The 17,122-nt window shown below is 41.3% G+C and overlaps 1 protein-coding gene across 2 annotated transcripts in view; it reads left to right on the forward strand.

Moving 5' to 3' along the window:
* DNAH11 (dynein axonemal heavy chain 11) overlaps window positions 1-17,122 on the forward strand; it is a 360,125-nt gene that overhangs the window by 240,346 nt on the left and 102,657 nt on the right. The window contains exons 62-63 of one of the 2 annotated variants that reach the window (XM_040260639.1): window positions 5,344-5,478; window positions 9,735-9,905. In XM_040260639.1, coding sequence (XP_040116573.1) covers window positions 5,344-5,478; window positions 9,735-9,905 — 306 coding nt within the window. Of the gene's footprint in view, window positions 1-5,343; window positions 5,479-9,734; window positions 9,906-17,122 lie in introns of those variants that run through there. The other variant, XM_040260638.1, reaches the window with a different exon arrangement.

A 17,122-nucleotide genomic window follows, 5' to 3' on the forward strand; every position in this document is an offset into this window, starting at 1 on the left:
CCAGACAATCTTCCCAACCCAGGCATCGAACCCAGGATTGCAGGCAGAATCCTTACTGTCTTACCAGTTCTAAAGTTAAGACTTTCTATGCTTGTGGAATTCGCCCTCTTTTGGGTACAGCCTGCAATGAGCTGAAAAGAACTGTTTACCTTGGTTGGTTTCAAAGACCCGCAGTAGAAGCAGAGGTTTGTATATCAATTAACTGGAAATCTAAGTTTACAGACACAGAAGAGAATAACAGTCACAATGTCTTTATGGAAGTTGATCTCTTCTATCCCCCTATCAAGTGGATTTCCAGAGAGTAGTTATTAATGCAACAGAATCTTTGTCTGCTGTTTCTACCAACATTCAATTAGGTGGTAGTAATGTGTCAGTAATGTCTTGGTTTTTACAGTCATATTGTGGTTATATGGGAGAATGTCCTTTGTAGGAAATTTGAAGTAAAACAATTCGCTATGAAGACTGGTCAGGCCACAGTCAAAGACAAACTGCATAGTTTCTGTCTGTTGGTACAGAGTCAAGCCAAGGTTTGAGCCCAGGTGTCGTGATAATTTTTGCCAGCTTTGCTTTTCATATCCTTCAGCCTCTGTTTCCTTCTCTCTCGTGACCTTTCCCGCCTCCTCATCTATGCCTTCTGTTGCCTTCTCACCTAGAAAAGCGGGGCTGTGTCTACCAGCATTTAGGAAATTATTTCATTCATTAACTAGTATTAGACTTTGTATATTTGTTCTTTCAAAGTCTTTATCTCTACTTTCAGACTAAAAGATGACTTCATATTGAAGGCTGAATGGGGGCGGGGGGACCTTCTTAGGCCATCTTGTGTTGAAACATACAGGATCTAAGGATGGCCCTGAAAATGTGCAAACTTGTCTCTTTAGGGTAGTGGTTCTCAGAGTGTGTTCTCTCGACCACAGAAGCATCAGTGTCACCTGGGAACTCATTAGAGGTCCAGACTCTCAGAGCCACTGAAAGAGCAGCCCTGGCGGGGAGTCCAGGAATTGGGGTTTGATCAAACCCTCCAGGTGGTTCTGGTGCACACTGCAGCTGGAGAACACTGATTGCAGGGTGTCTGGTAGGCTGGGGTCTTCGGACTAAGTCCTTCCCCCACCTCCCATTTATTTCTAGAACCTGAGAGGCCAGGGCCTGTCCAGAACTGTGAAGCAACCAAGATTCTACCCAACTCACAGGCTGACAGGTTACCCACCGCTGTTTCACAGATGCTGGGCAGAAGATGTGGGGTACGGGCTGAGTGGGTCAGAGAGCGGAGGGCTTCATTGCCCACAGCACAACGAGCAGCGTGAGCCTCGTGTGGGCCTCAGCTCCCCCAATCTCCATGTTGGTGATGCACAGTGGGTCAGCTGAGGCAGTTCACAGTGGGTTTGTGTCATGGCTGAGATATCCCAAGCTTAGGAAACACCCCCTATAAAGAAAGCTGCGAGTAAATCTGCCCAACTTTTGTCCCACAGAGAAACACATCTTTAGTACTCTGGCACAGGAGTACTTCTGTCCATGCCCTGAGAGAAACACTGGCTCTATTTCCGAAGCCTCTGTGCTCTGCAGATATCTTGCGGAAGATAGTCCAGAGCAAGAGCTGTCAGTACCTCTTCATGAGAGGCAGGGAAACCAAGTGCAGGAGCCCATGGTCTCCCAATACCCAGTCCCCACCCAGCTTTACAAAAGGAAACGGTATATCAGCTTATATCTTAGGTATGTGAATTATTGCTGATGAGTCGCTCAGTCCTGTCTGACTCTGTGACCCTATGGACTGCAGCATGCCAGGCTTCCCTGTCCTTTGCTGTCTCCTAGAGTTTATTTAAACTCCTGTCTATTGAGTCAGTGATACCATCCAACCATCTCGTTGCCTCTGTTGCCCCCTGCTCCTCCTACCCTCAGTCTTTCCCAGCATCAGAGTCTTTTCCAATGAGCTGGCTCTTTGCATCAGGTAGCAAAGTATTGGAGCTTCAGCATCAGTCCTTCTGATGAATATTCAGGGTTTATTTTCTTTAAGATTGACAGGTTTGATCTGCTTGCAGTCCAACGGACTCTCAAAAGTCTTCTCCAGGACCATAGTTTGAAAGCATCAACTCTTCAGTGCTCAGCCTTCTTTATGGTCCAACTCTCACATCCATACATGACTACTGGAAAAACCATAGCTTTGACTATAAACCATAGCTTTGACTTTAAACCATAGCTTTGACTTTGTCTGCTTCTTATTAGGATTTCTAGGTTTGTCATAGCTTTTCTTCCAAGGAGCAAGCATCTTTTAATTTCATGGCTGAAGTCACCATCCACAGTGATTTTGGAGCCCAAGAAAATAAAGTCTATCACTATTTCCATGGTTTCCCCATCTATTTGCCATGAAGTGATGGCACTGGATGCCATGATCTTAGTTTTTTGAATGCAGAGTTTTATGCTAGCTTTTTCACTCTCCTCTTTCACTTTCATCAGGAGGCTCTTTAGTTCCTATTCACTTTCTGCCATAAGTGTGGTGTCATCAGCATACCTGAGGTTATTGATATTTCTCCCAGCAATCTTGATTCCAGCCTGTGCTTCATCCACCCCAGCATTTTGCATGATGTACTCTGCATTTACATTAAATAAGGAGAATGACAATATACAGCCTTGACGCACTCCGTTCCCAATTTTGAACCAGTCCATTGTTGCACATTCATTTCTAACTGTTGCTTCTTAACCTGCATAGACATTTCTCAGGAGGTAGGTCAGGTGGTCTGGTATTCCCATCTCTTTAAGAATTTTCCATAGTTGTAATCTATACAGTCTAAGGCTTTAGCATAGTCAATGAAACAGAAGTAGATGTTTTTCTGGAATTCCCTTGCTTTTTCTGTGATTCAGTGGATGTTGGCAATTTGATCTCTGGTTTCTCTGCTTTTTCTAAATCCAGCTTGTACATATGAAAGTTCTTGCTTCAAATAACTGTTGAAGCCTAGTTTGAAGGATTTTCAGCATTACCTGGCTGATATGTGAAATGAGTGCAATTGTGCAGTAGTACGAACATTCTTTGGCATTGGCCTTCTTTGGGATTGGAATGAAAACTGAGCTATTCCAGGTCTGTGGCCACTGCTAAGTTTTCCATATTAACAGCATCATCTTTTAGGATTTAAAATAGCTCAGCTGGAATTCCATGAACTCCATTAGCTTTGTTTGTAGTAATCCTTCCTAAGGCCCACTTGACTTTGCACGCCAGGATGTCTGGCTCTAGGTGAGTGACCACACCATCGTGGTTATCCGGGTCATTGAGACCTTTTTTGTATAGTTCTTCTGTGTATTTCTGCCATCTCTTCTTAGTCTCTTCTGCTTCTGTTAGGTCTGTGTATACCTAGGTCAACCCTGTGGAATGGATGACATTATTTCATTTTTCAGATGATCCATGCATGCATGCTAAGTGGCTTCAGTTGTGTCTGACTAATGAAACTGAAGTGTAGAGAGCTTACACAGTCCACCTTGAGGCTGCTTAGCTGATAGCAGAATCCAGATATGAACTCAGGTGTCCGATATCAGAGCTAAGATCAGCTTCTGTATTTTATAAAACCATGCACTGTATGTGTGTGTTTATACTTATGTGCACACACAGTCTTGTCCAACTCTTGCAACCCCATGTAATGTAGCCTGCCAGGCTCCTCTGTCCATAGGATTTTACTGGCAAGAATACTAGAGTGGGTTGCCATTTCCTCCTCCAGGGGCTCTTCCTGACCCAGAGATTGAACCTGTGCCTCTTGTGTCTCCTGCATTGACAGGAGGGTTCTTTACCACTGTGCCACCTGAAAGTGAAAAGTGAAAGTTGCTCAGTCGTGTCAAACTCTTTGCAACCCCATGGACTATACAGTCCATGGAATTCTCGAGGCCGGAATACTGGAGTGGGTAGCCTTTCCCTTCTCCAGGGGATCTTCCCAACCAAGGGATAAACCCAGGTCTCCCGCATTGCAGGCAGATTCTTTACCAGCTGAGCCACAAGGGAAACCCAAGAATACTGGAGTGGGTAGCCTATCCCTTCTCCACTGGATCTTCCTGACCTAGGAATTGAACCAGGGTCTCCTGCATTGCAGGGGGATTCTTTACCAACTGAGCTACCAGGGAACCCACTGTGCTACCTGGGAAGCCCTATAAAACCATAAGTACTTCTAATAAAATATACCTCTAGATATTATTTATTTTGACCTGATTTCTAACTGAAGATGTGTGATATCTCCACCATTTCTCACAAATTTGGCATTATTTCATATGTAAATCTTAAATATGACATATACTTTTTTAAAGAAGTATTACTTCAATGATATAAGTTAAGATAATAATGTAATAATTGGGTCATAGACAAATATTGACAGTCTCTCTAAATAGGGTATATTCTAAAAATTTGATTATTAAAGTTTCTTGGAATTTTGCACATATTTATAAGCGCAGTGTTAAAAATCTCATTTAGGATTGTTAGAACTTGCAGGTAGCAAGATGCTATAATAAGGAGTCTCCCAAGTATTTCCTCCCTTAGTCAAGGCTCCTTTAGCTGAAAAAAATAGAAACTCCCTTAGGAAACCTTAAGCCAAAATGGACACCAGGAATACTCATGGCACTCTGAGGGAAAAATAAACTGTGTGACTTGGTCTCTGGAGGAACAGGATCCAGGAAGTGGGAAGCTGTCAGGAACGTGTTTAGGGCCATGTGGCTTCTCCCTTTGCTACCTTTTCATTCTTTCTCTTTCTCTGGACTGATTTCTCCTGCTTTCCTGTGCCCCTGGTGAAAGATGGTCCCTCTCTAGATGAAGGCTTCCCCAATATACACATCTTCCCAGATCTTATAATGCTAAAGACAGTGGTATGCCTCAGCTTTGCAATCCCAAGTTTCCAGAAGAGAAAATCCAGTTGGCCAAGCCAGGCCAGGGTGCTGAGATCTAAAGGGGCTCAATAATTAACTCTCTTCTTCATTGCCTGAATTATGGACCAATGAGAAGTGGAAAGAGAAGTCAGCAGAGAGAACAGAAAGATGACCTTCATAATTAATATAGGGAAGCTGAGGCTTAGGCATGAGTGAGGGAATTGGACACTCAGATTGTATTTGAGTCAGCAGGGCACGTCCACTTGCCCAGGTAGCTGTCTGCACTCTGCCCAGTGTGGGAGGAAGAGAAGAAGACTGCATGGTTGCCCTGATGCATTTATTATCACCAACCTTTCATCTTCTCCCAAAACGTATGTGTGCTCAAGGGGCAAAGGAGGGAAGGAAGTTTGTTTCATTTACCTCAAGGTAACAGGTGTCTTAAGATGATTGTAATGTTTGCTTTTTACCTAAAAATGGCTCAGAAGTTAATTTTGACTCTTTTTTTTTTCTTTAAAGGATTTGGATCGAAATCTGAGCAGACTCACAGATTCATTTGAAAAGGCAATAGCTGAGAAAGTTCGCTGTCAAGAAGAGGTGAACCAAACTAACAAAACTATTGAACTAGCCAACAGACTTGTGAGGGAACTTGAGGTGAGTTAACCTTTTCTTCTAAAATTCTAACCAAAATATTAAGAATCAGCTTTTGGGGATTTTACCCTTATCTGCTGTCAACAATGACTGACTAAACATGGAATCAGCAACAAAAAGGGGAATAAGAATCATTTATACTGGACAAGGGGGCAGGAACTTGGGAGTGCCTGCTGATGGGTATGAGTTTCCCTATCGTGTGAGAGAAACCTTCTAAAATTATTGGGAATGATGGCACGAATCTGTAATATATTAAAACCCACTCAACTGAAGACTTGAAAGGGTGAATTTCATAAGTGAATCTCAAAGCTCTTATTTGTAAGTGCTACCTAAAAATATAGAATTGCGCTACTAGACATGCATTTAGCTGAACGTGATAGAAAAGTTGCTTCACAGTGCCTTAAACAAAAGGGAGTTTATTTTTCACATATTAAAAAAAAAAAATTGCAGAGGTAGGCCATTATCAGTGTCGTTTCAGGGAATGAGTGACCAGACCCCTGACTTGTCTGCAGCGTTCTGCTCCTGTCAGAGCACATGTCTGTTCACCCTCATACATTTGATAGCCATGTGCCAGATGGATGCTACTCCTTCAAGTTCAGGCAGGAGAGAAGAATCTGTAGCAGCTAGATTTTTCTCCTTTTATAACAAAAACACGTTTTCTGCTCAAGGCAACCCCTTAAGCAGACTTACCTAAAGCACTTGTTTGTTTAGCCAGAACTAGAGTGACCACGGACAGATGCAAAGAAGGCCGGGAACGTGGGAAATGGGGTGATCATAATTGACTCATCCAGTTCATCCCAGGGCACTGGACACAGTCACAGTCTTTTCAGAATCAGAGTTCTCTCACCAGGAAAGGAGAGAGAAATGTAAGTTAGCATGGCTGAGGCTGGCCTAATTTCTTATACATAGACTTTTAACAATCTAATTTAAATTTACTACAAACTTAAACCCATTATCCCTCTGAAACTCATAGTTTATTATATGTAAACTCACTCTTCATTCTGCTAGATCCACTCTCTCTGTTCAGTCTCAATAACTGCTGGTCTTTTCTTCTAGTTGTTATGGCCGAAAGCTCTAGAATCCCCCTCGACTTACTGCTTTCTTCCTCATACCCATATTCAGCCCAGCAGCATACAGTCCTGGCTCGCCTTTCAGAGTCCATTCAGAATCCCAGCACTCTCAGCACCTTCACCTCTCCGCGCTGCTCCAGGCCTCCAGCATCTCCCCCTGGAGCATTGCCCTAGCCTCCACCACTGCCCTCAAGGTCCACACCCCTTATAGCTGCTGAGTGATGTTGTTAGAAAAACTAAGTCCATTCATGTTACCACTCTCTCAGAATTCTCCGATAACTAGTTGTCTCACTCAAAATATAGTCCAAAGGTTTTGCCAGGCCTGCAGGACCCTCCATGATCTGGCCCCTGGATATCTCTGTCCTCCACTCTGCCACCTTCTGCCCTGCTCCATCCTCACCAGGCAGCTCGCTCTTCCTCACCTTGCCAGTCACTCTCCTACCCCATGGCCTTTGCCCCCTTCCTCCATGTGGCTGACACTTTTCCAGGCAATGATATTACTGGGTCCCATACTTCCTTCAGGTATCTGCCAGAAGTTCTCCTTATTACCTGGTTTTCTCTGACCTCCCTTTGTTAAAAAGCATGCGCCTTGTCTCACACACACACACACGTGAATACACACACGTGAATACACACAGGCATGCACGCACCACTCTATAGATCTTTTTTTTGCCACTTTATTCTTTTAATTGAAGGATAATTGCTTTACAGAATTTTGTGGTTTTCTGTCAAACATCAGGAATCAGCCACAGCACTCTATAGATGTTTTTGTTTCCTCTGCTTTACTATTTTTTCATAGTATGTATCATCATATGACACACACTTGTATATATGCATGTGTGAACATATATACTTTTTTGTGGTCTTTTTCCCCTAACTAGACTATGAGCTCTCAAAAGCAGGAAACTTCATTTGTTTCCTACACTGCTTGATCCCAAACATATAGAGTAGTCCCTGGAGGCACAAATAGATATTTGTTGAATGAATGAATGGGTGAGTTTGGGAAGAACTACTGTGTTGAAAAAAAATTCTGGAGCCCCTTGAAAATTAATTTTTATTAGATCCATTGAGAAATTATGCAAGCTCCTAGTAGAGTTTATACCTGCTTCCATTTGAAGTGATAAGATTTAGACAGTGTGAAGGGTTTACCATTTCTAAGGTACCTATGGAAAAGAGGAATGCCATTTAATTAGACTTACTTGAAGTAGAGAATGAATGAAAATTTTATCAAGGGAAAAACAGGCCTTGTATCTTGCTACCTTGTATCTCTAGCACACAGCAATGTCTTCCAAAGGCTTTATTCGTGATAATTTAGATTATGATTTAGAAAAGGAGAGGAAAAATGGCTGAATAATGTTAACTAACAAAAAATACATGTAAGTATACATATACGTATATTTTTAAAAGATTAATTGAAGATGTCAGACCTTTTCCTTTGAGGATAAGTTCTTTCTGACTAGAACAGGAGACAGTTAACTTCTGAAAAACACCAAGACTGATGATTTTGTCTATATAGCATTGACCTGGAAGCTATAGTCTCAACCATTCAGACTAATAAATCAGGCAATTTATATTTAATCATTAACTAACTCCAGAGCTAACAGCTGTTCAAAATTAGAAATGGGTCACCCCAGCCAGGATGACATTACAGGCAATCTATAATGCATTAGAATAAAATTATAGTGATTTTTAACTGTCTAGAAATTTATTACAGGACATGTTCCAATTCTTAAACCCTTGTTAGCCAGTGTCAGTAATGATTTATGTGGCGTGGGTGGTATAGTGAAATTATTGACGATTTCAATCGCCGATAAGTCTATGTTTAGTAAATCTTCAAGTTTCAAAGCTGTTTTGGAGAATGAGGTGGGTGCCCTTTATTGTTTATCATTTCCTAACCAAAGACAACAAAGTTGGAGGGAAGGCAAATGAGAGATTCTTCTTCAAAATTAATGGATATATTATCTATAGCTGAGGAAGGAAAGTAATGAATTCTATAAAGAAGGCAAGGGAGTTGAAGTTGCCTAGTGTTTAATTATAGAGCTAACTTGGAGTGATCTTTATCGAGCAAAGCAGACTGTCTTAAAATAGATTTCATAACCATTGGCACCTGCTGGTTTCATTACCTCAGTGCTGAGGGTATTGTGATGGCTTGCAGGGAGCTAGTATTGCAGTTTGCTCTGACATAAATTACTTTTGCTTTCTGTGGTCTCCCCTCTTTCATGAGTAAAGCTGAATTCTTCCACAGGATTCTTCATTGTTTTTACCAACATTTTGCTGGTTTTATTTCTCCACTTCCTATTAATTTACATATGCTTAGAATGTGGTATTAAATTTTAGCATGCATTGAAACCAGATGAATTAGTGAAGTGTCCCGCAGTTCAATCCATAGATATTTATTACAGTTTTATTCAAATCCAATATTAAGGGCTCTACATACTTAACCTGGAAATCAGATTTTCAATGTCTAATCATGTAGATAGAAGGAGTTGAACAGCATCCTTTGAGCACAGTGTCTTCAAAGCTTCTGGTTTCCATCTTTTTACATGGGTTATAAGCTCTTCCACTGATTGAGTAATTATATTGCAGAAATAACCCACATTTAGTAACTACCAGCACTGATCTTTAATTAATAGAATTCTAGTAAGATGGCTCTTTTAAGCTTTATGTTTTAAATAATTAACATAACTAGTGTTTGTCACTTTCCTTTTTCTATAACCCACCCATGGCTGGTATGTTTAAGATGAAGTTTGCCAAGGGAGGTATATAGTACCATTGCTGAAAAGCAAAAATGCCGGTAAACAACCAAGCTGCCATAAAAGTCCTAACATCACTCAGGCTTGGCCACAGCTCTTTGTCCTGTACTTGTAGAGGGACAAGAGAGTGACCATCAGCCTTTTAAGAAGGACCTCAAGCCTAACTGAAGAGTTATGGCATCCAACAAAAAGGAGATGTCAAAGATCTAATGTCGTATTACCATAAACTTCACTGACAGGAGAATGAGAGCACCTTCATAATAATGGGTTCACATGAATGAATGATCAGCATCGTTATGCCCCCCAGTCACGTTGTGTCCCTTCTCCAGGCTGTGCAGGTGACCTAGACTTAATCCAGGGTATAAGGTAATTACATTAAATGTTTCTTGAGTTGCTCCTCACTTTGCAGTTACATCAGAATCATCTTATATTTCAGTCAGAAAAGATTCGCTGGGGCCAGTCTATTAAATCCTTCGAAGCACAAGAGAAGACGCTCTGTGGAGATGTTCTCCTTACGGCAGCATACGTGTGTTATGTTGGATCCTTTACACAACAGTATCGCCAGGAACTGGTGGACCGCATGTGGGTTCCCTTTCTTCGAGAGAAGGTAAGCTCAGTCCCTAACCTGGGCCATGTTCGGAAGCGTCACAGTGAAATTTCAGTAACAAAAACAGTGTATGTTCCAGACATTTTTGTACCTCTGTGATCTCAAATCACTGGAAATTCTAGTATTGACGGAAGTCTTTCTTGTGTGTTGCAGTTTTCTTGTTTTAACAACAGTTTCAACAAGGAGGTAGAAAATAGAAAAATTATTTGTATGAACTATAGGGGTATAGCTGGAAAACTGCTTTAAATGAAACTGTTCACTGAATATCATGTGCAATTACAGGGTGAAATTTTTTGATATGAATATCACAGGTTATTGAAGATTTTTTTAAATGACTACTTTCAAATGAAAAGTGTAACACTTTGTAAGTATAAAAATAGCTTACTTTGAATTTGAAAATTCACCCATAAGCAAAATGAAAGCATCGATTGGGGAGATTTCAGATTGTCTAGATTAAGGTTATCCTTGTACAAAGGAGAAACAGAGACGGGGAAGTTTAAATGACTTGGTAAGGTCATAAAAGATAGGAAACCAGACCACTGCTTTCCAGGCCGCTGTTTTCTATGACGCATTCTGTTATCTCCACAGTTTGCTGTGATCCACACAGTCAAAGGCTTTGGCATAGTCACTAAAGCAGAAGTAGATGTTATTCTGGAGCTCTTTTGCTTTTTCGATAATCCAACAATGTTGGCAATTTGATCTCTGGTTTCTCTACCTTTTCTAAATCCAGCTTGAACATCTGGAAGTTCACGGTTCACGTATTCCTGAAGCCTGGCTTGGAGAATTTTGACATTACTTTGCTACTGTGTGAGATGAGTGCAATTGTGAGGTAGTTTGAGCATTATTTGGCATTGCCTTTCTTTGGGATTGGAATGAAAACTGACCTTTTCCAGTCCTATGGCCACTGCTGAGTTTTCCTAATTTGCTTGCATATTGAATGCAGCACTTTCACAGCATCATCTCTTAGAATTTGAAATAGCTCAGCTGAAATTCCATCACCTTCACCATCCGTCGTGATGCTTCCTAAGGCCCACTTGACTTTGCATTCCAGGATGTCTTGTTCTAGGTGAGTGACCACACCATCATGATTATCTGGGTCATGAAGATCTTTTTTGTACAGTTCTTCTGTGTATTCTTGCCACCTCTTCTTAATATCTTCTGCTTCTGTTAGGTCCAGACCATTTCTGTCCTTTATCGAGCCCATCTTTGCATGAAATGCTCCCTTAGTATCTCTAATTTTCTTAAAGAGATCTCTAGTCTTTCCAGTCTATTGTTTTCCTCTATTTCTTTGCACTGATCACTGAGGAAGGCTTTCCTACCTCTCCTTGCTGTTTTTTGGAACTCTGCATTCAAATGCTTATATCTTTCCTTTTATCCTTTGCCTTTTGCTTCTCTTCTATTCACAGCTATTTGTAAGGCCTCCTCAGACAACCATTTTGCCTTTTTGCATTTCTTTTTGTTAGGGCTGGTCTTGATCCCTGCCTCCTATACAGTGTCAAAATCCTCCATCCATAGTTCTTCAGACACTCAGTCTATCAGATCTAACATCCCTTTAATCTATTTGCACTTCCACTGTATAATCGTAAGGGATTTGATTTAGGTCATACCTGAATGGTCTAGCGGTTTTCCCTACTTTCTTCAATTTAAGTCTGAATTTGGCAATAAGGAGTTCATGATCTGAGCCACAGTCAGCTCCAGGTCTTGTTTTTGCTGACTGTATAGAGCTTCTCCATCTTTGGCTGCAAATAATATAGTCAATCTGATTTCTGTATTGACCGTCTGGTGATATCCATGTGTAGAGTCTTCTCTTGTGTTGTTGGAAGAGGGTGTTTGCTATGACCAGTGCGTTCTCTTGGCAAAACTCGATTAGCATTTGCCCTGCTTCATTCTGTACTCCAAGGCCACATTTGCCTGTTACTCCAGGTATTTCTTGATTTCCTACTTTTGCATTCCAGTCCCCTATAATGAAAAGAACATCTTTTTGGGGGGTTAGTTCTAAAAGGTCTTGTAGGTCTTCATAGAACCATTCAACTTCAGCTTTTTCAGCATTACTGGTCAGGGCATAGACTTGGATTACCATAGTATTGAATGGTTTGCCTTGGAAACGAAGAGAGATCATTCTGTCGTTTTTGAGATTGCATCCAAGTACTGTATTTCAGACTCTCTTGTTGACTATGATGGCTCCTCCATTTCTTCTAAGGGATTCCTGCCCGCAGTAGTAGATATAATGGACATCTGAGTTAAATTCACCCATTCCAGTCCATTTTAGTTTGCTGATTCCTAGAATGTCGATGTTCACTCTTGCCATCTCCTATTTGACCACTTCCAATTGGCCTTGATTCATGGACCTAACGTTCCAGGTTCCTATGCAGTATTGCCCTTTACAGCATCAGACTTTACTTCCATTACCAGTCACATCCACAACTGGGTGTTGTTTTTGATTTGGCTCCATCTTTTCATTCTTTCTGGAGTTATTTTTCCATTGATCTCCAGTAGCATATTGGACACCTACCAACCTGGAGAGTTCATCTTTCAGTGTCCTGTCTTTTTCTCTTTTCATGCTGTTCATGGGGTTCTCAAGGCAAGAATACTGGAGTGGTTTGCCATTCCCTTCTCCAGCTGACCACATTTTGTCAGAACTCTACACCGTGACCTGTCCGTCTTGGGTAGCCCTACATGGCATAGTTCATAGTTTCATTGAGTTGGACAAGGCTGTGGTCTATGTGATCAGATTGGCTGGTTTTCTGTGATTGTGGTTTTCATTCTGTCTGCCCTCTGATGGAGAAGGATAAAAGGCTTATGGAAGTTTCCTGATTGGAGAGATTGACTAAGGGGGAAATTGGGTCTTGTTCTGTTAGTGGGGTGCCATGCTCAGTAAATCTTTAATCCCATGTTCTGTTGATGGTCAGGGTTGTGTTCCCTCCCTATTATTTGACCTAAGACCAAACTATGGTGGAAGTAATGAAGATATGAAGGCTTCCTTCAAAAGTTCCCATGCATGCATTGCTGCACTGAACGCCCCTAACCCTGCAGCAGGCCGCCTCTCATCCACACCTCTGCCAGAGACTCCTGGATACTCATGGGCAAGTCTGGGTCAGTCTCTTGTGGGGCCACTGCTCCTTTCTCCCGGGTCCTGGTGCAAACAAGGTTTTGTTTGTGCCCTCCAAGACATGCCTCCTGAGAAATCTGTATGCAGATCAAGAAGCAACAGTTAGAACTGGACATGGAACAACAGACTGCTTCCAAATTGGGAAAGGAGTACATCAGGGCTGTATATTGTCACCCTGCTCATTTAACTTATATGCAGAGTACATCATGAGAAATACTGGACTGGATGAAGCACAAACTGGAATCAAGATTGCTGGGAGAAATAGCAATAACCTCAGATATGCAGAGGACACCACCCTGATGGCAGATAAGTGAAGAAGAGCTAAAGAGCCTCTTGATGAAAGTGAAAGAGGAGAGTGAAAAAGTTGGTTTAAAACTCAACATTCAGATATCTAAGATCATGGCATCTGGTCCCATCACTTCATGGCAAATAGATGGGGAAGCAATGGAAACAGTGAGACTTTATTTTTGGGGCTCCAAAATCACTGCAGATGGTGACTGCAGCCATGAAATTAAAAGACACTTACTCCTTGGAAGAAAAGTTATGACCAACCTAGAAAGCATATTGAAAAGCAGAGACGTTACTTTGCCAACCAAGGTCCATCTAGTCAAAGCTTTGGTTCTTCCAGTAGTCATGTATATATGTGAGAGTTGGACTATAAAGAAAGCTGAGTGCCCAAGAATTTATGCTTTTGAACTGTGGTATTGGAGAAGACTCTTGAGGGTCCCTTGGACTGCAAGGAAATCCAGCCAGTCCATCCTAAAGGAAATCAGTCCTGAATATTCATTGGGAAGACTGATGCTGAAGCTGAAACTCCAATACTTTGGCCATATGATGCGAAAAACTGACTCATTGGAAACGACCCTGATGCTGGGAAAGATTGAAGGCAGGAGGAGAAGGGGATGACAGAGGATGAGATGGTTGGATGGCATCACCGACTCAATGGACATGAGATTGAGTAAGCTTTGGGAGTTGATAATGGACAGGGATGCCTGGCATCCCATGGTGTCACAAAGATTCAGATACGACTGAGCAATTGAACAGAACTGTGTTATCCTAGTTGATTAAAGCAGGTTCTTCATTTACATATCTAGCCCTTTAGTTCAGTTCAGTCAGTCAGTCATGTCTGCCTTTGCGACTTCATGGACTGCACCACACCAGGCCTCTCTGACCTGAGAGAGGTCATCCAACCATCTCATCCTCTGTCGTCTCCTTCTCCTCCTGCCTTCAATCTTTCCCAGCATCAAGGTCTTTTCAGATGAGTCAGTTCTTCCCATTAGGTGGCCAAAGTATTGGAGTTTCAGCTCCAACATCAGTCCTCCCAGTGAACACTCAGGACTGATCTCCTTTAGGATGGACTGGCTGGATCTCCTTGCAGTCCAAGGGACTCTCAAGAGTCTTCTCCAACACCACATCAATTATTCAAAAGCATCAGTTCTTCGGCACTCAGCTTTCTTTATAGTCCAACTCTCACATATATACATGACTACTGGAAGAACCATAGCCTTGACTAGATGGACCTTTGTTGGCAAAGTAGTGTCTCTGCTTTTGAATATGCTTTCTAGGATGGTCATAACTTTCCTTCCAGGGAGTAAGCTTCTTTTAATTTCATGGCTGCAGTCACCATCTGCAGTGATTTTGGGGCCCCAAAAAATAAAATCAGCCACTGTTTCCACTGTTTCTCTATTTTCCATGAAGTGATGGGACTGGATACCATGATCTTAGATTTCTGAATGTTGAGTTTTAAGCCAACTTTTTCACTCTCCTCTTTCACTTTCATCAAGAGGCTTTTTAGTTCCTCTTCACTTTCTGCCATAAGGGTGGTATCTGGGGTTATTGATACTTCTCCCAGCAATCTTGATTCCAGCTTGTGCTTCATCCAGCCCAGCGTTTCTCATGATGTACTCTGCATAGAAGTTAAATAAGCAGGGTGACAGTATACAGCCTTGACATACTCCTTTTCCTATTTGGAAGCAGTCTGTTGTTCCATGTCCAGTTCTAACTGTTGCTTCCTGACCTTAGAACATTAAATCCCTCTGTATATTTGTGTTCTTTGTTGGTAACTATGCCTCAATTCACAATAGCTTTTTCATGACATAAATGCCAATGGAATTTCTGCAAATTAAATATTTTGGGAAAAGTGTCTCATAATAATTGTAAAAGAAAAATCCTTTTGTAACTAAGTTATTTAATGTATCTATGGTATCAAGCCATATTTTTATATGGAAGATCTTTTTTGAAGACATTATTTATATTACTCCCTGAATTTCAGAGATTTTCTCTAAGTATTTCTGCCATAAAATAGTCCTTTTTATGTAAGAGGATAAAGCATTCTGCTAATTTTTTCCACCTGGTACTGCATTGTGAGTTTCAGAAGGTGTCAGCTATCAAATTCTTCTTTTTGTCTCCATCTCATATTCTCCAAACTTTAATCTTCTTAATGGGTATCTTGGTCTGACTTACCCAATGACTACTTAAGGTGAATGATTGTCATCACTTGTGGTCCTCTCTGCATTTTCCATCATTGATAAAATTTTCTCATTCTTTCCAAAATTATGAGGAAATTCACTTCCTGATGTGCAAGCCAGTGAACTTCACGTTGTCTTCTTGTTACAATTATTCTTCTCTTTGAATCATGTAATAGTATTGCTAGCATGAACTTAGGCTATCAGTCACTTTACATTTTTTTAATTGAAAACTTGCCTTCTCAAATTTAAGTTTTAAAATTGATATTTAATTGCTGGTATCGCATCATTTGGGGTTTCCTGGTGACTCAGTGGTAAACAATTTGCCTGCCAATTCAGCAGACGTGAGTTTAATCTCTGGGACAGAAAGATCGCTGGAGGAGGAAATGGCAACTCACTTCAGTATTCTTGCCTGGGAAATCCCATGGACAGAGGAGCCTGGTAGGCTACAGTCCATGGGGTCACAAAACAATTGGACACAACTTAGCCTCTAAAAACAAGAGGAAATTGCATCATTTAGTATGTTTCTGGGAAGTTTCCCATCAACTTATATTTTCCCATTTACTTAAAATTCCAAATATAGAATTCCTGAAGATAAAATTTTGTTGGGAAGAGTAAGATTAAATGGCTTATCCACACTGTTCTAAACTCTCTAAACGTATAACCAAAGCAAAAATGATAATTTTCTGGTGCTGTACGTTATGAAAACATTTATTTTTAACTACAGGTCTATGTTTCTCTGTGGGCCCACAATTCTCAGGACTCCATGTCTATTTTCAGGCATACCAATGCTCTCTGCTTGTCTCTTGAGTACACAGGCACCAGGCCAGCTAAGAAATAGATCCTTACACATGAGCAGCTTATTCTCATTCATCTCTGCTAAAGGAAGAAAGAGATTTCAAGTTGTATAAATGACATCCTTTTGGAAAGACTTTTCTGTCTGTAAGACCCCTGGCAGAAAATGCTATATAAAACCTAAAAAATGTATGTCCTGTAGAACAGAGGTTTCTAGTTTCTCAGTTCAGTTGCTCAGTCATTTCTGACTCTTTGCGACCCCATGGACTATAGCATGCCAGGATTCCCTGTCTATCAACAACTCCCAGAGTTTGCTCAAACTCATGTCTATCAAGTTGGTGATACCGTCTGAGCTATTTATTTTATACTCCTAGATTCAGTCACAGCAAAGGGAAAAGATAATCACATCTATATGAACATGTGCCAGGGTTCAAGAGGAGCTGAAATTGTTTATTCATGTTAATGTTTTTTTGATGAATTTTTCCTCATCAGTGTTGCCTCATCCTGCCTTTCTAAGAAGCAGCTCCTCATCCTGCTCCACAGTATATATGATATTTGCTAGAGCTCCTTACTCTCCTGAGTGTCTCTGGCTTGTCATTTGAGTTGGGTATCCTGGGGATTTTGACAGTTTATAAATTAGCCCATCAACAATGACTATTTGTGTCCTTTTAAAAAATCTCTGGGAAAGATTGAGGGCAGGAGGAGAAGGGGACGACAGAGGATGAGATGGTTGGATGGCATCATCAACTCGATGGAATGGGTTTGGGTGGACCCTGGGAGTTGGTGATGGACAGGGAGGCCTGGTGTGCTGCAGTTCATGGGGTTGCGAAGAGTCAGACATGACTGAG

The sequence above is a fragment of the Oryx dammah genome, unplaced genomic scaffold (assembly GCF_014754425.2).
Source record: "Oryx dammah isolate SB20612 unplaced genomic scaffold, SCBI_Odam_1.1 HiC_scaffold_18, whole genome shotgun sequence".
NCBI classification, from domain to species: Eukaryota; Metazoa; Chordata; class Mammalia; order Artiodactyla; family Bovidae; genus Oryx; species Oryx dammah.